Raw genomic sequence first — 22,731 nt, 5'->3', positions numbered from 1 at the left:
TCTGTACATGAAATCAGTCTTTTTAGCAGATTAGGGTGGGGGTCCCCACATTTTCATCTATACGTGCTTCAAGAGTCTGAACAGGCACTGTCACACCTTCTTTTGGGGAGGGAAGTCAAAGAGTTGGAAAATATGCAGTGTTTCTGTCTGGGTTCCTCTTCTGTCTCTAACTGAAATGGGACAGCCTAAGCTATCTCCCATATAAAATTGATGAATGAGAGCTTCTCTGGTAGGAATCTGCATCTCTCATGAGGCATGGAGGGATCTGAAGGGAGACTAATGACCTATCTTCCCAGAAGCTCCCTGGCTCATCAGAATCCCAGGAGACCTCTGACTCAGAGTCACAGAAAAGTCAGTTGGCAAAGTCTGGGTTTCTATCTGAGTTGATCCATCCTTCTGGACTTAGTAAAGCTGCAATTGCAACAGAACAAGATGCTCAACTAATCAACCTGAGACCAATTATCCTTGTACCTTAAAGGCCTTTGAATGTGAAAGGAGGGGACTGGGGGGCTGGGAGAATTAGGGAGGGGATACACTGATGGCTCCAAATTTTCTTGGTATCATAGTTCTTGATTATATGGTTCGTCTGTAGATATTTTATATGTTTTGATTTTGTGATGCACAATGGATTCCTTATTTATATTTGAAACTTTCAATAAAAATTAAAATACAGAAGAAAAAAAAGAAAACAGGATACTAGGCCTGATGGACCTCTGGTCTGGCCAAAGATGGTAATTATGTTCTTATAGAAGTTTCAGCGCAGTACAGCAAAAAGCACAAGGAGGTGATGACAATCACTACTGAAAGAATTAGGATTCATAATGTATGTCTGTATTTTAAAATAAATAAGGGGTCAAATTTACCTTCATTTTCTAAACTGCGCCTTTTGTCTGCTTCATTTTCTACTTTCCTTTGGTACTCTGCATTCTTGTGCTGTAGCAGTGCTTTTTCTCGTTCCAACTGTCTTGATGTACATTCTAAAGTCTTCCTTGAATTTGCCTGAAAAAATAAGAGCCAATTAAGGACCCAACAAGTTGCCATAAAAGGTCTACAGAACAGCTTAAAGAGCTAAATACAAAATTAAGTACCACTGAACAACAGGTATCCATAATTGTGCCTACCTTGATCAATGGGTAAAGGTCATGGATTTGACATACTACCTTTCTGTGGTACAACCAAAATATCTACAGGTATTTACTTTGTCCCTAGTGGACTCACAAATTTTGTACCTGGAGCAATGGAGGGTTTGGTGACTGGCCCAGGATCACAAGGAGCTGTACATATAAGTACATAAGTAATGCCACACTGGGAAAAGACCAAGGGTCCATCGAGCCCAGCATCCTGTCCACGACAGCGGCCAATCCAGGCCAAGGGCACCTGGCAAGCTTCCCAAACGTACAAACATTCTATACATGTTATTCCTGGAATTGTGGATTTTTCCCAAGTCCATTTAGCAGTGATTTATGGACTTGTCCTTTCGGAAACCGTCTAACCCCTTTTTAAACTCTACTAATCTAACCGCCTTCACCACGTTCTCCGGCAACGAATTCCAAAGTTTAATTATGCATTGGGTGAAGAAAAAGTTTCTCTGATTTGTTTTAAATTTACTACACTGTAGTTTCATCGCATGCCCCCTAGTCCTAGTATTTTTGGAAAGCGTGAACAGACACTTCACATCCACCTGTTCCACTCCACTCATTATTTTATATACCTCTATCATGTCTCCCCTCAGCCGTCTCTTCTCCAAGCTGAAAAGCCCTAGCCTCCTTAGTCTTTCTTCATAGGGAAGTTGTCCCATCCCCGCTATCGTTTTAGTCGCCCTTCGCTGCACCTTTTCCAATTCCACTATATCTTTCTTGAGATGCGGCGACCAGAATTGAACACAATAGTCAAGGTGTGGTCGCACCATGGAGCGATACAACGGCATTATAACATCCTCACACCTGTTTTTCATACCTTTCCTAATAATACCCAACATTCTATTCGCTTTCCTAGCCGCAGCAGCACACTGAGCAGAAGGTTTCAGTGTATTAGCGACGACACCCAGATCCCTTTCTTGGTCCGTAACTCCTAATGTGGAACCTTGTATGACGCAGCTATAATTCGGGTTCTTTTTTCCCCACATGCATCACCTTGCACTTGCTCACATTAAACTTCATCTGTCATTTAGCCGCACAGTCTCCCAGTCTCGTAAGGTCCTTCTGTAATTTTTCACAGTCCTGTCATGAGTTAACGACTTTGAATAACTTTGTCTCATCAGCAAATTTAATTACCTCGCTAGTTACTCCCATCTCTAAATCATTTATAAATATATTAAAAAGCAGCGGTCCTAGCACAGACCCCTGAGGAACCCCACTAACTACCCTTCTCCATTGTGAATACTGCCCATTTAACCCTACTCTCTGTTTCCTATCCTTCAACCAGTTTTTAATCCACAATAGGACATTTCCTCCTATCCAATTTCCTCTGTAGCCTTTCATGAGGTACCTTGTCAAACGCCTTTTGAAAATCCAGATACACAATATCAACCGGCTCCCCTTTGTCCACATGTTTGTTTACTCCTTCAAAGAATTGAAGTAAATTGGTCAGGCAAGATTTCCCCACACAAAAGCTGTGCTGACTTGGTCTCAGTAATCCATGTCCTTGGATGCGCTCTGTAGTGGGAATTGAACTCAGTTCTCCAAGTTCTCAGCCAACTGCAATAACCATTTGGCTAATTCTGCACAATAAAAACCTATGGATCTTTTTTAAAGCTTTTTTTTTTCTCTTCCCCATCTCTCATCTCTTATTTTGATGGCTGACCCACTACCCAGAATGATTCTGTCTTCAACAATCTGGTCACTGACACTAACCTCCTTTATTCTCCAGTGCAAAAGTACATTCATTCTGAAGTACATCTAAACCTTACAGTCTACAATCTATGAAACTCTGAACTTGGGTCTCTCCATAACTGATGCATAGTGTCCATGCTGGTTAAAAGCAAAGCCCATTCTCTCTCACACTTAATAAGATTAATAATAACATTAAGTTTTACTTTTAAAGATCTTAAGTGCAAGTGGGTCATCTTTTCTGAATGAGCTTGACTGCAACCATTAACTCCAGTTGCTTAGAAGCAATAATGCATCCATGGTATGAAACGGGAAACACTGATCCACAGCAGAGTTTACATAAGTATTGCCGTACTGGGACAGACCGAAAGTCCATCAAGCCCAGCATTCTGTTTCCAACAGTGGCCAATCCAGGTTAGAAGTACCTGGCAAGATCCTAAAACTGTACATTTTATGCTGCTTATCCTAGAAATAAGCAGTGGATTTTCCCCAAGTCCATTTTAATAGTGGCTTATGGATTTTTCTTTTGGGAAGCTATCCAAACCATTTTTAAACCCCGCTAAGCCAGGGGCGTAGCCAGACACCCAATTTTGGGTGGGCCTAGGCCCAAAATGGGTGTGCAGAAGAACTCCACCTTGTCCCACAAATGATTTGGTCCCTCCCTCTCTCGCCTGCATGCCAAATGGACTCTCAAACATCCCACCTCCCCCGTATACCTTTTAAATAGCAGATTTTCACTTTCAGCGAGCAGCAACTAATACACACTGCTCATGTTGGCCCCACAGCCTTCCCTCCGATGCAACTTCCTGTTTCCGCATAGGCAGGAATACATCAGAGGGAAGGCTGTGGGGCTGGTGCGAGCAGTATGTAACAGTTGCTGCTCGCTGAAGGCAAAGATCTGCTATTTACAAGGTATGCAGGAGGAACAGTTGTTGGGAGTTTTCGGCTGATGGGGCTTGGGGATCTCTGCCAGCCACATCATAGGTGTGCTGCTACTGGGTGGGCCTGAGCCCACCCAGGCCCACCCTTGGCTACGCCACTGCGCTAAGCTAACTGCTTTTACTACATTCTCTGGCAACAAATTCCAGAGTTTAATTACATGTTGAGTGAAGAAATTTTTCTCCGGTTTGTTTTAAATTTACTGCTTTGTAGCTTCATTGCATGCACCCCCCCCAGTCCTAGTATTTTTGGAAAGAGTAAACAACTGATTCACTTCTACCCGTTCTAATCCATGGTTTACCTGTTCCAATCCATGGTTTCTCAAATCATGGTATGTCATACTCCCAGGGGTACAGAGTGGCCACATTCTCTCCCACCTTACTGAACTCATCTATGTTGGCAGCAACCCCTTACAGCATCAATGCACTCAATGGTGAAGGGGTATCCCCCCAACCCATCCCTCCCCTACTCCACTCAGGGATAATAGAAACATGTCTCTATCTCCTCTAACGCAAGGGTACAGATGCACGTTCCTCTGAAATCTTGCCTTTGTGAGCCTCCTATTTCTCAGACTTAGAGCCTTAGGCTTCACTGATGCTTTGACTTTAGAGTCTTCACTGACCAGAAGCCCACAACATCATGCAGCCTGCCTCCTTGTCTACCCAGGACCCACATCTCTACTGCAGATAACAAATCCAGGGATCTGCCTAGTAACAACCCCTGCACCAACTGAAGTTGGGGACTCATGCCTCCATAAGAGCCCTCCTCCCCCAAGAAACTAAGACTAAGGCCTTTTGTTTACTTGCCTGCATGGGAGACTCCCACTATCTCTACAGCCACTGAACTGAGGGTCTCCTGCTTATCTACCTGCTTGGGAGATCCCATCACCACTGCTGAAGCTGTTCCCTAGCACTCACTTTATACCTCGGATCTTCTGCTACCTGAAGAAAAGACTGGGAGACAGGCCACATATAAAACTGGTTATGTGGTCAAGCAGCCTGCTGAGAGAGGGCTAACTGAGAGAAGCAATGAGGGCAGGGTTAAGAGAGAGAAAAGGGGATGCGGGGCATAGGGTTTGGGTCACTGATAAGGTAAGAGCGGTGGAGGTGAAGAGAAGCTGCTGTGCAACATTGGCATTATGGAGAGACAGTGAAGCAGGCAGCAGATTCTTATGTTGGGTACATAAGAATGTAAGAAAAGCCATACTGAATAAAAGCAAGGTCCATCACAGCCTGGCATCTTGTCTCCAACACTGGCCAGGCTCGGCCACAATTAACTAGAAGCGCCCAAAATTTTGCATTTATTTCATACAACTCATTTCCAGGGATAATTAATGGTCAATAATATTTAAATGGACTTTTCTTCCAGGAACTTGTTCAAACTTGTTTTAAATTTCACCATTTTTGTTGCTTTCACCACATCCTTCAACAACAGATTCCACAGATTAATTATTAAATGAAAAAAATGCATTCCATATCAAAGTCTATAAAACCATGAATAGGATGGAACAGTTAAGAGGAAACACAAAAATAATACGACTCTCTATGAAACTAACATCAGTAGATAAACGAATAATGGACTGTTGGTTTATGTGTGAAGGTGTAGGTTTGTGTGCATGGGGTGTGTCTGAGGGGTACAGATGTGGATGCATATGTGAGATGGTGTACATATTAGCTGGATATATGTGTATGGGTAGGTTTGGGGAGGGGGGATGGGGGATTACTGAATGAGCATTCTCTGTGTTTACAGGATTGTAGAATGTATGTTTTTCAGGGTTTGGGTGGGTACTTGTGTATAGATGTGTGAAGTATAAGTGTCTCTTTCCATTACCTCTCTTGAGCAGAGAGATGTGATAGCCATGTTAGTCCACTTTTAAAGGTAATCAATAGAAAGAGAATAAAATAAAACAGAAAAAAATATAAGATGATACCTTTTTATTGGACTAACTTAATACATTTTTAGATTAGCTTTCGAAGATAGCTCTTCTTTGTCAGATCAGAAAAAAGCAAATTTTGATAAGTAACAGCATATATAAGTGAAACATCAAAGTATTTCAGTGACCATCTGAAGGGATGAGGGAGGGGTGGGCTAGGTGAGAAACAGAGAGGGTTAAAAAGATGAGGGACAGGGAAATATGCATGGTGATCAGAGGGTGACAAAGCAGTGAAATTTCATTGTTTGTAATGGGCTAGAAAACCCAGATCTTTGTTAAGTCCTGTCTGGTGGGTGGCAAAATATTTAATTAGTTTGACTTCAAAGGTCTTGAATTCCTGTATTGTTTTAAAATTTCCTTTCAGTATTCTCACCATAAAATCATTGGTACAGTGTTCTGGCTTTGTAAAGTGCTGTCCCACAGAGGTAACATCCTGGTTGGCACTGGCATTTTTCATATGATGTCTATGTAAATTAAATCTCTTCTTCAGCATCTGGCTTGTTTCTCCAATATAGAACCTATCATCACATTTTTTTTACATTGGATGACAAATACTACATTGGAAGATGAGCACGTGAAGGATTCCTTTATGTTGAATATTTTTTCTTTGTGAATGATTCTGGAGTCTTGTGAAATGTTTTGGGATAGTTTGAAGCTGGATATATTGCAAGGATGTGTGCCATTCACATCTTTATGGGTCTCTGTTGAGAGTTTGTTTCTCACTAGCTTGTGTTTTAAATTGGGTGGCTGTCGGAAGGCCAGCACTGGTGTGGATGGGAATATCTCTTTCAGTAATTCATCCTCCTGGAGTAGAGGCTGCAGATCTCTTATGATTTTCCTCAATTTTTCCAGCTCTGGGTTGTATGTCACTACAAGAGGGGTTCTGTCCGTGGATTTCTTTTCCTTGTACTGTAGCAGATTTTCCCTGGTTGTTTTGAGGGAGGAGGCAATATTCTTGGAAATTATTTTGGGGCTATAGCCTTTCTGTTTTAAGGATGCAGTCAGGAGTTTAAGGTGCTCATCTCTGTCCCCTGGGTCACTGAAGATACGGTGGTATCTTGTGGCTTGGCTGTGAATAATGGATTTTTTTGTATGTGAAGGGTGGAGGGTGGAAGCTGGGGTTGTGGAGGTAGCTACATTTGTCTGTCGGTTTCCTATATATGGATGTTTTGTATGTATGTAGCCATTGCTGATTGAAACTGTGGTGTCCAAAATATTGACTTTTTCTGGGGAGTAGTCAATTTTGAATCTGATTGTAGGATGGTATGTACTGAAAGAACTGTAAAATTGTTTTAGAGTTTCTTCCCCCTCAGTCCAAATCATAAAAATGTCATCAATATACAAGTAGTATTTTAGGGGTGTGGTCTGATATGTATTCAGAAATGTCTCTTCCAGGTCAGCCATAAAGAGGTTATAACGCATATTGGGGTGCTGCCCTGGTGCCCATCACAGTGCCCATAATTTGTAGGTAGATATCATTGTTAAAGTGGAAATTGTAGGTAGATATCATTGTTAAAGTGGAAATAGTTGCAAGTTAGAATAAATTTGATTAATTTTGTAATAGTTTCTGGTGAGTATTGATGGTCCAGTGTGGATGTTTTTAGGAGCTTCTCACATAAAACATCCACACCAGACCACAGAGAAGGTGCTGCATGGAAAGGGGTAAAGAGACAGACAGATAGGAAATGATGTATGGCTGGGGGGGTGGGGAGAGAGAGAGACAAACATGAAGAAGAGGTACTTCATGGCAAGGCAAAGAGAGAAGAGTTAGTGAAAGAGTGCAAAACAAGAGAAGCAGAATGGGAGGGCCTGGGTGAGGGACAGAGATGGAAAGCAGAAAAAAAAAGTTTGATTGAAGAATGAATGATATCTGAGTGGAAAGAGACAGTAAAATAGAAGAAAGAGGAATGAGAAATATCAGTGATGGAAAAGGATGTAGTGGAAGAGATGAAGACACAAGGAGAGATAGAAATGGATATAAGAACCTGGAAAGAGTTAAGAGAAGACAGGAAAATAGTAACCAGGGACTGAGTGACCTACATAACTAGAAACATTAAGGGCCCTGTTTATTAAGCAGCATTATAGGCGCATTAACATTTTTAACATGCATTAACCATGTACGTGCCTACAATATCCTTATAGGCGCCTTCATGATTAGCGTAAATGTTAAGTGTAGGCACGCTAAAAACACTAACTCACCTTAGTAAACAGGGCCCTAAATGGCCACACAGCAAAGGTAGAAAAAAATAATTTTATTTTTAATTTAGGGTGAAATAATATGGAAGCTGTGTTAGTCCACATTAACAGAAAATAGAGAGACTTTTTTTTTAATTGGACCAAATACATTTTTTGTCTAGATTTCAGAGGCCAAAATCTCCCTCCTCAGATCAGTAAACTATCCTGATCTGAGGAAGGAGGCTTTGGCCTCCATAAGCTGGTTCAAAAATTTAACTAAACCAATATTTATTTTCTAATTTATTTTTATTATATTTTAAATTTAGTAAGTGGAATGTGCCAATTTTTAAAATTTACATCTGCTATCTTTATCTTGTACAGTACAGAAAGAAATGCATCAGTGTTTCTATTTCTACACTGTATGCAGAGTTCAGCTTCTTGCGGTTTCAGTTTTTAATTTTTGTCTACATATTTCTATTTTTAGTTTGTGGTTACTTATTCCATTCTTGGTGAGAGTTATGTTCTGCATTTGTGAAAGTGGACAGCTATTCTGATAGCACTGAATGTCTGGTATGGAATCAATCTGTACTAATCCAGTTTGTTTAGTAGGTATATTAATGTTCTACTGCCCACTGATATGTTTCCTATGTAGGCCCTTGTTGCGTGACTTCTGGAAATAAGTGCTATTATGGTATGGTAGATTTGCTTTATATGTCCTATGTGACTTTAAGGTTTAGTATTATCTCACAATATCCCTAATACTAGATTTTGGATCTAGATTTAGCTCACCATTCTCAATTGTAGATCAATGTGACTTACATTCTGGTACACTAGGCATTTTCTTGGAGGGCTTACTATCAAAGTTTGTACCTGAGGCGATGGAGGGTTAAGTGACTTGTTGAAGATCTCAAGGAGCAGCAGCTGGATTTGAACGCTGGCTTCCCCGATTCTCAGCCCACTGCTCTAACCATTACGAACAGCTAATACAGATAATACATAATCCAAACCTGGTAGCCGTTGATAGGCAAATTATTTTATGGTTACCAGTAACCACAGAATTTCTGTTACAGTGCTGCTGAACATCACTATTCACGTGGCCAACAGGAAGATACTGTACTGGGGATCTAGGGCTGACTGGGAGCCAGGTGTTAAAGTATCTGCATATAATTCCAGAATGTTGAAAGTATTGTTCTGTTTAATATGTTGTATTATTTTGGTGCGTTATTTTGATTATTTTGGCACATAATTCCCTGGAATGTGTTCACTGTGTATAATACGATCAATAACAGAGGTACTAGGTGGAAGAGGCAGCCGTGTTCAAAAATATCCCCAATGTCCCTTTACTGCTAACACAGCGGTCACCACCCCAAGGATTTTAACTTGACTCATTGCATCCTATACTACCTCATCCTGCCCTAGTCCCACCCCCTTTAGCCTCCCCACACATTTGAATCACTGACCTTGGTTCACTGATCTATCCATTTTTCTGGATATCCACAGTAAATACATGAAAGGTTTGCATGTATTGCCTTCGTTATATGTACATAAGTACATAAGTAATGCCACACTGGGAAAAGACCAAGGGTCCATCGAGCCCAGCATCCTGTCCACGACAGCGGCCAATCCAGGCCAAGGGCACCTGGCAAGCTCCCAAACGTACAAACATTCTATACGTTATTCCAGGAATTGTGGATTTTTCCCAAGTCCATTTAGTAGAGGTTTATGGACTTGTCCTTTAGGAAACCGTCTAACCCCTTTTTAAACTCATATACATTCATGATGGCTACCCTGAAAACCAGACTGTCAAGGTATGTCCTTGGGACTGGATTGACAAACATGTTTAAATTATTGAATTGTATTTGACCCCGAGGCATGGGGTGAGGCAGGTAGGAGGGTAGTGGGGGGGGGGGGGGGGTGGGGGGGGGGCCGCACTAAAACAAAAATTGGTCCAGGGTGCCACAACCTCTTGAGCCGGCCCTGAGAACTTGCTACTTAAAATACTGCAGAAGATACCTGCATGCAAAAGGAAATAATTTGTATTTGTGAACTCCAGGATTATGTACACTTCCAGATGTCATATAGTATTTTAAACAAAAAAACAGCACCACGAGCCTTTAAAAATGGAACACAGTTCTTTAATAAATAAGCCTTGACAAAGGTTCATTCATTAAAGAACCGTGTTCCATTTTTACAGGCCCGTGGTGCTGTCTTTTTGTTTGGACTTTAGTTTGTACTTTGTTCCCTCTCTTTTGTTATATATAGTATTTTAAGCAATAAAGCTGACTAAATAAAACCGGAATTGCAATATTTTACCTCCTCATCCAGCTCTTTTATTGTCTTCTCTAAACGAATATTGGTAGATCTAAAGGATTAAGAGACAAAAGAGTATATACAAAATATTTTATCTTAAGAATGAGAGAAAATTGTTTGAATTAATGAATATTTTGAACTGTTTGTTCAGGGTTATATATAGCATACAATATATTAAAGAGTTATATTTCAGAACTACACCATCATACTGAATTGGTACACACACATATATATGTATTGGGAGAAAAAGAAAATTATGAAAAGAATACTACTAGCAGCCAAGAATGTGTTTTAGGTTAAGAAATACTGCAGTTCCAGGGATGGGCATAAAAAAATTCAGTATCTTACCTGTACTTCTGCTCTAAGTCATCTTTGGCTTGCATTTCATGGTGGAGCTGTTCTTCTAACTGGTATAGTTTATTTTTTAACTGCTCATTCTGTTGCAAAAGACAATATGGTCAAGACATTACATAGAACTTATACAAATGTATATTATCAACACAGCAGTCAGCAAATGACAAGGTGTAAGGATGTCGTCTCAGAGGTGGAGAGAATTTAATCTCCTTGACAGAACTTATAAAGTTATAATACCTGATATATTTGCTTTAATCACTGCAAATGCTAGTATCATATGTTGATCATTGAAGTAATAAGCGAAAATATCCTGATTGCATCAATTACAGTAATTCATTATATCTGTTACTGATATTACCTATACCCCTGACGCAGGTGTTTTGATGAAACACAGCCAGTGTCATGTCCTTCAATAAATTTTAGATGCTAGCCTGTCTTTGAAGGTTCATCATGCTTTTTGCATTTGTCTTAGTTTCCTGTACTTTGGATTCCCATCTTTTCTGTTTGTCAAAGTCAAAAGGAGCCACAGTGGGATCCTGAATCCTGGTTTCCTTGATTCTCAGCCCACCACTCTAACCATCAGGCTACTCCTTCATGCCACCACACAGCATATACTTTTAGCCGGTTAAAAAGAATTGTTCTCGTAAGTGGGTTAATATTTGAAAATTACCTTTTCCCTCCAGTTATTTAGCACAAGATCACATACATGGCCTTTTGATTTACAGAATGGATTTGAGAGACCTGACAAGAACTGCAAAGTGACATCCAACTATGTAATACTAGGCTTTATTCTTTTCCAGAGCATACAAGAAAATAACACACTTATTTTGTAATATATGTTATATCAACTCTATAAACAGTTATTGACTTTCAGAAGTAAAAATTAAACTGAAGACCCACCTCTTGATTGTCCTGTAAAAAGAACAAAAACAAATATGAGATTTAAATTATAAATAATAAACTTTCAAACATTATTTAAAAAACAAGTCAAATATTTACTCAGTTCTTAAAATATCTCAGGTGTTGTGGCCTTGTACACATTTATGGTATTCACTGTCCATTGCACTGACTCTGGGTTTATTTATTTATTTTGTTACATTTGTACCCCGCACTTTCCCACTCATGGCAGGCTCAGTGCGGCTTACATGGGGCAATGGAGGGTTAAGTGACTTGCCCAGAATCACAAGGAGATGCTTGTGCCTTAAGTGGGAATCGAACTCAGTTCCTCAGTTCCCCAGGACCAAAGTCCACCACCCTAACCATATGGAACAGAGCTGTAAACAAAACATGCCCTAACAAATTTAAGGCACTGCGTTACATCACATTTTTCCATATCTGTGTACAGTTTATATAGCAATACTAATTACTGCTTTTCACTGTGACAATTTTTTTTTATAAGCTTTTTGATGTTCAAGGTGTATAATTCACTTTGGGCTCATTTTCAAAAGAGAGAAACATCTCAAAAATGGATTTGAGATGTTTTTCTCTGCAGTGCATGCAAATCATAAAAGGGTGTATTTTGGGGGCAGGATTAGGGCATTCCTAAAACATGGATGCTTTTCTGCCATAATGGAACAAAGGAAAAAAGTTAGATGTTTTGGTCTAGACCTGTTTCAATCATGCCTAAGCCAGAAAAGGTGCCCTAGACCAGATAACCACTGGAGGGATTAAGGCATGACCCTCCTTACTTCCCCAGTGGTCACTGGCCCCCTCCTACCCCCACAAGATGTGAAATATACAGTACATACCAGCCTCTATGACAGCTTCAGATGTTATGGCCAGTCCTATTAAAGCAGTAAGCAGGTCCCTGGAGTAGCCTAGCGGTCAGTTCAATGGATTGTAGAGAAGGATACCCAGGCTCACAACCCACTGTAACTGGTATGTTTGTGGTGGAACATGTGAGCCCTCCAAAATCCACCAGAAACCTACCGTACCCAGTGGAGTAGCTAGGTGGGGCGCCAGGGGAGCAGCCACTTCCCCAAATGGAGTTCTGCCGGCATTTGTTTTCGTCATGTTGCACTGAAAATGTGTGCCAACGTAAGTCCGCTCTCACTCCCCCCACGCCGTCAACCTGGCTTCGCTTCTGACTGTACCTACACATAGGTGACACCTGAAGGCATAAGGGCTATTGCAGTGGTGTACAGTTGGGTACAATAGGTTTTTGGTGAGTTTTGGAGGGCTCCCCATACAATATAAGGGGGTAACGGTGAGATGTGTACCTGGGACCTTTTATGTGAAGTCCACTGCAGTGCCTCCTAGGATCCCTACTGCTCTGCTGGGATGTCTGATGCCAGTCTACTAAGAATGCTGCCCCCCCCCCCCCCCCATATATCCCAATGGCTTGTTTTAGTGCTTTTTTTTCCCCCCCTTGGATATTCTTTTAAATGATCCTAAAAGATAGATGCACTGAGCACAAAAATATCTAGCAAATGGACATTTTATGGTTTGAAAATGGCCATGTTTGCTACTGAATTTTTGGATGTTTTTTCCAAAACACCCAAAATCAGATTTAGACATCATATCGAAAATGCCCCCTTTATGTCTATACCTCTGACAGGACCCATATTAGTCAATTTCAGATCTGTATGTTAACATAGGAAAAAGAAGAAAAAAGAAGTTTGCATTGCAGAGTTAAATTTCCCCTAGAAAAAGTGCGAAGAGAAGTTATAAAAACTAATTTATGGACACTTTTTTCTTCTCTTCCCTCTATCTGGCACAGTCATCAAACATATAAATGACAAGTGACCGACTCACCCACAAATGCGCAGTAGAGACCGAACGTTGAGAGTGCAGAAGTCCAAGCCCCACCTCCACCAGCAGTACAGCCCAATAGGGAGGAGGGCTCGGACATGGGCGTGGAAATCGGAGGAGGGAGCAGAACTGAGGGAAACAGACTCAGCGATGGAGGAGAACTGACGACACGACAGGAAGAATCACGGGAGGTAACGAAAGCAGCTGAAGGAGGACACGACGATGGCAGAAAGAGGGGGAGGGGGCGACAAAGGTGGCGGTGGCGGCCGGAGGGGGTGAAATGGCGGCGGAGGGGACGGCAGGGCAGAGGAGGTTACAATCGCGGTAGGAGATGGGTGGACATGGATGGGAGCCAGAGGATGGAGGGTAGGGAGAGAACAGTTGATGGACACAGGTGGATGGAGCGGATGGGAAGGGGGAGAGGAGGGTTGCTGGACATGGGGGGAGAGCAGGGGAGAGAGCAGTGTTGGTGGACGGGGGGAAGCCATAGGAAAACAAAAAACTCGCCCGTTGTTACGGGCTTAACGGCTAGTTAGAGAATAAAGGGGCAGTTCTAGGTATTTACCCTATTCTATAAGGGCATCTGGGTGCCTTGATTCTGTTACAGAATACTAGCATAACCCGGTATCAATTTCCTTACATTTACATGCCCACAGTTACACTAACCATAGACATGCCATTGCTGCAAGCATGTAAATTTGCCAGGGACCCACATAATTTACAGTATTCTGTACTTTACGTGCATAATCGGGAGTCCCCATCCATGCTCTACTCATGTTCTCATCCCCTACCATTTCTGCACTCTGCCACTTACATGTGTCGCTGTAGAATAGTGCTTAGGCACCCTGCTGTTAACGGGTGTGCACACTGACATGCATAAGTACTAGTATTCTAGACATTTATGCACATAAGAGAAATATAAACATATGTGCCTAGAATACAGAATTGGCCTTAAAATGTTCAATGAACTGTAGTGTTTCTCCTTTTAGGTCTCTCTTTTCTGCTTTAATACCTATATGACCTTCTAGTTTGCAACATTCTAGTTTGCAACATTTCCTAAATGCAATACAATATCCTTGTTAAAAAAAACAAAACAAAACACAAATGATATTGTTTGTTCCTGCTGAGAAACACAGAGGTGGGAAGGGGAAGACAGTCATAGGAAATAGGGCTGAGAGTTACAATACAGAGGAAGGTGGGTAGCAAGGAGAAATAGGAGGAGGCAGGGGAAACAGGGAAATAGAAGCACAGGGAGAGAGAGTCAAGAGAATGGCCACAGTGAGGGAGAAGGCAAGAATGAATTAAGTGAGGATGCACACAGGTGAGAAAAAGAAGCAGAAATTACATGGTGCAGTAAGAGAAGGGGTTTGCAAAGTTGGGAAAAATGAGCCAGAGGGATTATAGGAGAGAAACATAAGTATTAGCAGTAGTAAAAGGGAGATAGAACACTGGGAGAGGGTAGGGGAAAGGGAAAGTTTGCAAGGTATAATGGGGATAAGGGGTGAGAGGTAAAAAAAAATACAAAAATGAGAGGTACAAAATCGTGAGGGCTGTATAAAGCAGAGAAAACAGACTAGGAGAAGTAAACTGGAAGGAGGAAGGGAGGCCAGGGAAAGGAGTCAAGAGAACCCAGAAAATAAAGATAGAGAAGAGAGAACCGTACAATGTGCAGAGAAAAAGCAAAAGAGCAAATGTATTAATATTTGATTAAGTGACTTTGGAAAGATTTTAGTTATCTTAAAAATTAACACTATAATACCTAATAGTGATGTTAATCTAATTCATATTACCTCTAAATCTTCTAATTTTGGTGGTCTGTAGGTGAACTGTGTTGTACATACTAATTTGCATCTTCCACCCCTGTGATCTAAACTTGAGTGTTCAAAGATACATTATGACATTTTGTAGGGGAATGCTTAGGGGATGGTGAAATCACCTTATACTGCTCTTCCCCCTTGGAACCTTCTGTTGGGCCCCTTAGCTCCTCACCGATGCCCCCTTTTATTCCTCACTGACATCAAGTGCACCTATGGCTCAGGCTGTGGACAGTGACATGCTCACGATCTTCTGCCCTTCCCTTTGTAGGCATGTAAATAAATATAAGGGAAATAGGAAGGGTCACCTTACCACAGGAACCATGGCTGTTTACATTCTGTGTATTCGGTCACCTGTGTGACAGCCCAGTGTTTATTTCAGAAGTTGAGCAAATATGCTAGCTGTTCATAAGCACCAACATTGCAAAATGATTGGGGTGGGGGCTAAACATAATACAAATTACCCCACCCTGGACATAAATGAAGACGCTTGCTCAATACCGGATGTACTCATCACTCTCAGAGCTGACTGCTATGGCTGTGTTGGATGCCTGACAAGAGGCACCAGCACCTGGAGGAGAGGAGGGTACCCTGCATACTATCATTCAAGCATGAGACAAACACTGATGCAGGCAAGGGGATGGGGTGTCAAACTCTGAAGTCGCACATGGTCAGCCAGAAATGTGACATCAGGCTCTCTTAATGTTAATCTTGGATTAATCTAAATCAGTGGTTCCCAAACTGTGAGCCACGCCACAGCACCCTGGTGCACCGCAGAGAACTCTCAAAGATGCCGCGGCAAAACCTGACTTCCCTCCCATCACCCACAATCCAGCATCGCTCCCTACTTTCCCCTCCCGCAGGTCCGGAATCTGCCGTTTCCTCCACCGCTGCAGTGTTTGCAACTTACATTTTCGGGCCATCCGGGATTCACACAGGCACTGTGGTGATTTCCCTCTGCTGCGTCCGGCCCTTGCAACAAAAGTTGCATCAGAGGGGCTTTGCCTGTGTGAATCGCGGACAGCCCAAAAATATAAGCTGCAAGTACGGCAGCGGGGGAAGAAGAAGGAAGCGGCTGTGATCCTGGACCTGCGGGAAGAAAGGTAGCGAGTGATGCTGGATTTGGGGAAGGCAGTGGTGTGCTGGACTTATAGGAGGGGAGGCTGCATGGAAGGAAGAGATGTGCTAGACCATCTGGAAGGAGAGGGGCTATAGGGAATGGTGTGCTGGACTTTCTGGGAGGAGGGAGTCTGAAGGAATGGAGGAGAAGTATGCTGAACTTTCAGGGAGGAGAGGTGTGCTGGAGTGAGAGGTGGGGGCTGCAGGGAAAGGGAGACCTATGTGGTCAGGGGGGAAGGGGCGCAGAGACCTATGTGGCCGGGGGGGAAGGGGCGCGGAAGTCCTATGTGGCTGGAGGGGGGGCAGAGACCCACGTGGCCGGGGGGGGGGGGGGGGGGGGACGGGACGGGACACTAGTTGCTGTGAACCGAAAAAGTTTAGGAACCACTGATCTAAATAGTTGGATCTTAAAATATTCTTTACAGGGTTCCTGCATCAAATTGAAAATATATTTCTGGATAAGTTTATATTGTTTATCTATTAAAATTTGATATACTGCCTTTCAAATTAAAATCAAAGCGGTTTACAATTAAAAATCTAAACATAATTAGAAAGGAACTATAAAATCAACAGGACAGATAAAGAAAGAGTAGCACCGAGACTTAACAAAAAAAGGTATCCTGTTGGTCAAGTCAGACCCTAACCCCCTCATGGAATGGTTTAGTGAAAAGACGAGTTTTCACTTGAGCCCTAAATTTTAGATATGATGTTCTGAGTGAATGTCAAAGTGCAAGAAATTCCAGAGATACATGTGAAATCTGTATACTCTCAATCCAACTACAGTTTTCACTTGCAACTGGATGCACTTAAGACCTAAAAGGCCTTTTAACCAAAATAAATATATGATACTATATATAAGAACATAAGAATAGCTACAACTGGGTCAGACCAATGGTTCAACTAGCCCAGTATCATGCTTCCAAGAGTGGCCAATCCAGGTCACAAGTACCTGGCAGAAACCCAATTAGTAGCAAATCACCCCTGTCCACGTGTGATCTAATGCTTCTGCAAATAACAGTTGCATTTACAGAATAGAGCAGAATGATGAGAATCAAACACCACCAAAAGACTATCTGAAGGAATGTGATCTGAATACAATTCAAAGATACCATAACTGAAGATTAATTTTAGTATTTAATGCTCTGTTGTATTAAAATATAAAAAAATAAGCACTCACATTGCTAACTTGTTTGGAGGCATCATTTTCAGCATGAGACTGAGGAGAGTCACTTAGCAACCTGTAAGAAAAATACACCTCTCACTCAAACTTTCCGCAATTGCCTATTGGACAATCTGCTCACTTGAAAAAGCTTTCTTGTGTTCTGTTCTCCATAGGACCAGTCTCTAAACTGAAGCTAGATGTGTTAATCATCTGTATTCTTTTCATTCAAATACAATTATTCTTGGTCAAAATAAATAGCAAGACTTTTTTCCAACTACAAATTGAGATTATTGATTTAAAAAAAGACAGTTGATAGAGCACCATTTGGCTGTACTGTGTAGTACACATTTTTAAAAAGCTGTGCCTTCTGCAATACTTAAAATAAATACAATAGCAATGTCTACTCTGTATCAATAAAATTTCACTGTTAAATCTTTTTTTTTCTTTTTTAACTAGAAGCATCACATCCCAAGAAGCAGCCATGTTATCAATGTATATTTAATTAGGAATTTTTTCACATCCAAGTTCAAGATGGATCACATACAAGTAAATGCAATGAAATAACAGTAAAAATAAGGCTTGTTATAAAATATAACAAATAATAAAGTACAAATGTATCTCTCACACAGAAAAGCAACATTTCATCTCACATGAAATTCTTTGTAACACTATCCCACACATGGCTACTCCTCAGGGTTCTACAAAATTAGAAGCAACTTAAAAAAAATGAAAAACAAAATAACTTAGTAACATTAAAAGGTATAAATGTTGGTTGCTTGTTGCTGCTGAAAGGGAAGTAATATTGTTTGTTAGGTTTGTTTCAGAAGGCATCAGAAAACAGAAGAAACATTCTTCTAACTCAGTGGTGGGCAACCTACAGCGTGCAGGCCAAATGCAGCCTGCCATTGAATTTTATGTGGCCTGCAAGACCATGGGAAGTATAAACAGAAAATACCATTAACCAGAGTGTTGGTAATTTAAAATACTGTATTTTAAAAGTATTATCAGGGGGGTCACGTGATGCTCTAGGAAGAGAAAGACGTGTTCCCGCGTCCTCCTAGGCCCCGACGACAATAATTATAATTAAGCACTGAAAAAAGAAACAAAAGAACGCGGAGAAGCGCAAAGGCAGAGGATAAACATATGGAAAGATATTTAAACTCGCCACAACCAGCTATGACGAGCAGGTCCGTGAAAAAAGAAAGAGAAAAACTGAAAGCGGCAAGCAGCGTGGAAGAGAGCCAGAAAGCAGACAGTAGCGGCTCGTTCACAGAGGAGCAATTAAGACAATTAACAGCAGCTGTGAGTGTTGCGTTGGACCAGAAATTAGAAAAATTATACGCACAAGTGTCTGGCTTGGAATCGCGGACGGCAGATGCAGAGCAAAGGCTGGGGGAGCTCGAGCGTCGAGTATCGGAGGCAGAGGACGTGGCGGGGCCTGGGGCGCAGAAAGCGGACAAAATGGCCGCTGCATTGACAACCTTACAGGCCAAAGTTGACAACCTAGAAAACAGGTCGCGGCGAGGAAATCTGAGAATTGTAGGGCTCCCCGAAACAGTGTCAGATAACATGCTATCGTCAGCTCTGGAAAAATGGTTGACAGAGGAATTTGCACTCTCAGATCATTCGGGGAAACTGTGCTTAGAGAGAGCGCACCGAATTGGCAAAAAACAGGAAGGGAAACAGACCCCAAGAACAGTGATCATTAAAATACATAATTATGTACATAAGGATGAAATTTTACGGGGCTCCCGACTTAAACGGAATGAGCTGAGATATGATGGGCACCAATTACGAATTTTCCAGGACTATTCTATGGCCCTACAAGAAAAACGCCGGCGGTTCACGCCACTCTGTCAGCAGCTGCACGAGGCACAGGTGCCGTTCATGCTGATTTACCCTGCAATATTGAAATTAAAGGTTGAAGGACGATGGAAGCAATTCACAGACATTGCAGATGCGCAAAAGCAAGTACAGGCACTGGTGGTATCGAGAAAGAGTCCGGAGCAGACAGAGGAGAAGTAACATAAGCGGACGACAGCTTTTAAAAAGGTATAATTTAAAGGTTATCCAATGAGGCCTTGCTTAGATATTTCACACAAGCGGAATCAGTGCTTGATTAATTTAACATATCAGGAAAGGGGCTGATTGGGAGGACGCGGGAAACCCCAACATCCCACAATACAAATGGGATACAGGGTATTGAGAAAGGGGGGAAGAAAGGGACACTTCAAGGGTATAGGGAAAGAGGGGGGAAGGGGAAAGACAAGAGCAAAAAGACCACGAGTCACATAGGGAGTGGTTGGACACACAGACTACGCAACGCCACAGTAGACGGGGAACAACATGGGAATCCTAGGGGGAGGCTGGGCTCCCTGGGTTTAAAGATGGAAAATAAGATGATTCATTCAATGATATCAAGAAGCAATGGCCAAGCAGACTGATGGGATTACACGCATAATATCATGGAATGTATGTGGGATAACTTCCCCGATTAAGAGGACAAAGATCTTAAGTGCGCTTAAACGGCACAAAGTGGGAATAGCATGTATCCAGGAAACTAGATTATCAACAATAGAACTTAAGAAATTACAACGAAATTGGGTGGGAGAGGTTTTCGGTTCCCCAGCAGTAGGAAGACGAGGAGGGGTAGCAATATTAGTACACAAATCAGTAATGGCAAAAGCCAAATTCCTCTTCGCAGATGAAGAGGGACGGTATGTGGGAATTAAATTTAACCTACAAGGGCAGGAATACATGCTACTAGCGGTGTATGCCCCGCAGATGGGCGGGAGAGCATTCTTTGCAGACCTGTTTGCGAAGTGCCAGAGCCGGGGACCAGAGCCAATAATTGTAGCAGGGGATATGAACCAGGTTCTAGATCCAGATCTGGATAAAACGGGACATATACAGAATAAAGATCGGGGGCCGGGAATACTTGAGACCTTTTGCGAGGGCCTGAGGTTGGTAGACCCCTGGCGATTAACACATGAGGGAGAGCGAGACTACACGCATACCTCGAGATCACATGGAACACAATCCAGAATCGATTATATTTTGGTGACATCTGAAATATTCTCAAGAATTAGAGGAGCGGAGGTAGGCCCGGAAGAGATTTCAGACCATGCCATGATTTGGGTAGACATTGAACCACAACCATACTACCGAGAGCTGGGGGGTTGGCGATTTCCCTCGTATTTGCAAACTTCTTCAGAGTTTGTAGAATTCTTGAAAGGCAAGTGGGAGGAATTTGCGCAGCATAATAAAGAACATGTCAGCACACCAGGCCTTTTTTGGTACACCGCTAAGGCGGTGCTCCGCGGAGAAGTGATAGCCTACGTTTCTAGGAGAAATAGGAAAATAGCGCAAAAAATAATAGATCTAGAACGTAGGGTTAAAATAGCCAAGAGAAGATACACTGAAACACCTAATAGAACGCTATTTGACTCTTTGATCTCCATTCGTGTGGAGCTTAATTCATTACTACAAGATAGGTATAATAAGGCCACGCTCACGCGCAAGTATAATCTACAAAGGTTCGGGGATAGACCGGGAGGAATGCTGGCGCGTTTGATAAAAGGCTCTCGTAGGTCACATATGATTGCACAGATAAAAACCCCAACAGGTAACCTAACAACAGACCCAGAGCAGATAGCAGAGACCTTTCATAAACATTTCTCCCAGCTTTATGCTGGACAGAGGAAAAGAACGGAACAACAAGATATGATTAGGACATATTTAGAAAAGTCAAGGCTGCCACAGCTAACAGAAGGTCAGAAAGACACCCTAGACTCCCCACTGGGAGCAAAAGAGGTGCTGAGGGCTATACAAGCATTGAAACTTCATTCCGCCCCAGGTCCAGATGGATTCTCGAGTGAGTTCTATAAGTTGCTCCGGGCACAGGTGGTGGGGCCCCTAATGAACTTATATGAGGAGGTGGTGGAGGCAGAGCAGTTCCCAATGCACGCAAATGAAGCATTAATAAGTTTAATTCCAAAACCTGGGCGAGACATGGTAGATCCTGCTGCGTATAGACCCATATCGCTCATAAACGTTGACATAAAGATTCTCTCGAGGATCATGGCTGAACGTCTAGCACAGGTGATACCCTCAATAATCAGGGAGGAACAAGTCGGGTTCGTAAGGGGAAGGCACTCTGTCATCAATGTCAGGAAACTGATTGCAGCAATGACGGTAGCGTCAGAAGGAGCTTCTAAGGGATTAGTAATTAGCCTAGACGCGGAACGCGCTTTCGACAGAGTTGCATGGCCTTTCATGTATGAGACTTTGAGATGGATTGGAGTGGGGGGCTGGCTTATTGGGGCAGTAAGAGCACTATATGTGGACCCGAGAGCCAGACTGCGGGTAAATGGAGTTCGAACGAATGAAATAATGATAGGCAGAGGGACAAGACAGGGCTGTCCACTATCTCCACTGCTCTTTATATTAGTGCTAGAGCCACTATTGTGCTGCATCAGAAACAACCCAGGTATTAAAGGCATGTTAGTGGGCGAGACAGTGCTTAAACTCCTGGCATATGCAGATGACCTTTTGTTAATGATAGATGACCCTCACACATCAGCGCAGAACCTACTTCAGGAGATTGAATATTATGGCAGTTTATCTGGGTTCAAATTAAATTTGGATAAATCCTTGGCTCTGGCCCTCACAGAGGGAGTTCAAGCTGAGTGGGTGGGTCCCTTTCCATTTCAATGGGCTACAGACCGGCTGAAATATCTGGGAGTGGAGGTGCCGATACAGCTATCGACACTCTATAAGATAAATGTGAGACCTTTGTTAACAGAAACGAGACGATTATTAGGAATGTGGGAGTCCTGCCCCCTCACATTGACGGGACGTATAGCTTTGTTTAACATGATGATAGTGCCCAAATGGCTGTACAAATTCCAAGTGTTACCCTTACATCTACAGGGGAGAGAGGAGAAAGAGCTAAGCAGGATGCTGAGGAAATTTCTGTGGTGTAATAAACGGCCCAGACTGCCGTTGGAGGTATTATATAAACCCAAAGAGCATGGAGGAATGGGGTTGCTCAACGTAAGATATCTCACCATTTCTTGCACAATGAGACATGTTAGGGACTGGTTAACAGGCAACCAACACTTTACAAACACATTACTAGAGGCCTCATTGGAACCTAAAATGCACCTGAGCTGTTGCTACATACATCTGGGAAGAACCCCGAGGCGAGGTCCCCGATGAATTGGTTTGTGCGCTCAGCAAGAGCAATGTGGCGGTGGTTGTGCAAGCGACATAGTTTCTCTGCAGCGGCGACGCCTTTTGTTTCTTTGAAAGGGAATCCTGATTTCCCGGCAGGGACATTGGAGC

At 42.4% G+C, this 22,731-nt stretch overlaps 1 protein-coding gene across 1 annotated transcript in view; it reads right to left on the bottom strand.

Annotated features, from left to right (window-relative positions):
• Positions 1-22,731, bottom strand: part of ROCK2 (Rho associated coiled-coil containing protein kinase 2) — a 428,174-nt gene that overhangs the window by 166,290 nt on the left and 239,153 nt on the right. The window contains exons 11-13 of the mRNA XM_030198858.1: positions 10,534-10,613; positions 10,189-10,237; positions 864-999 (exon numbers count right to left, since the gene is read on the bottom strand). Of these exons, the coding sequence (XP_030054718.1) occupies positions 864-999; positions 10,189-10,237; positions 10,534-10,613 (265 nt within the window). The remainder of the gene's footprint in view (positions 1-863; positions 1,000-10,188; positions 10,238-10,533; positions 10,614-22,731) is intronic.

The sequence above is a fragment of the Microcaecilia unicolor genome, chromosome 3, assembly GCF_901765095.1.
Source record: "Microcaecilia unicolor chromosome 3, aMicUni1.1, whole genome shotgun sequence".
Classification (NCBI taxonomy): Eukaryota; Metazoa; Chordata; class Amphibia; order Gymnophiona; family Siphonopidae; genus Microcaecilia; species Microcaecilia unicolor.
This window is presented reverse-complemented; position numbering and strand designations above follow the sequence as displayed.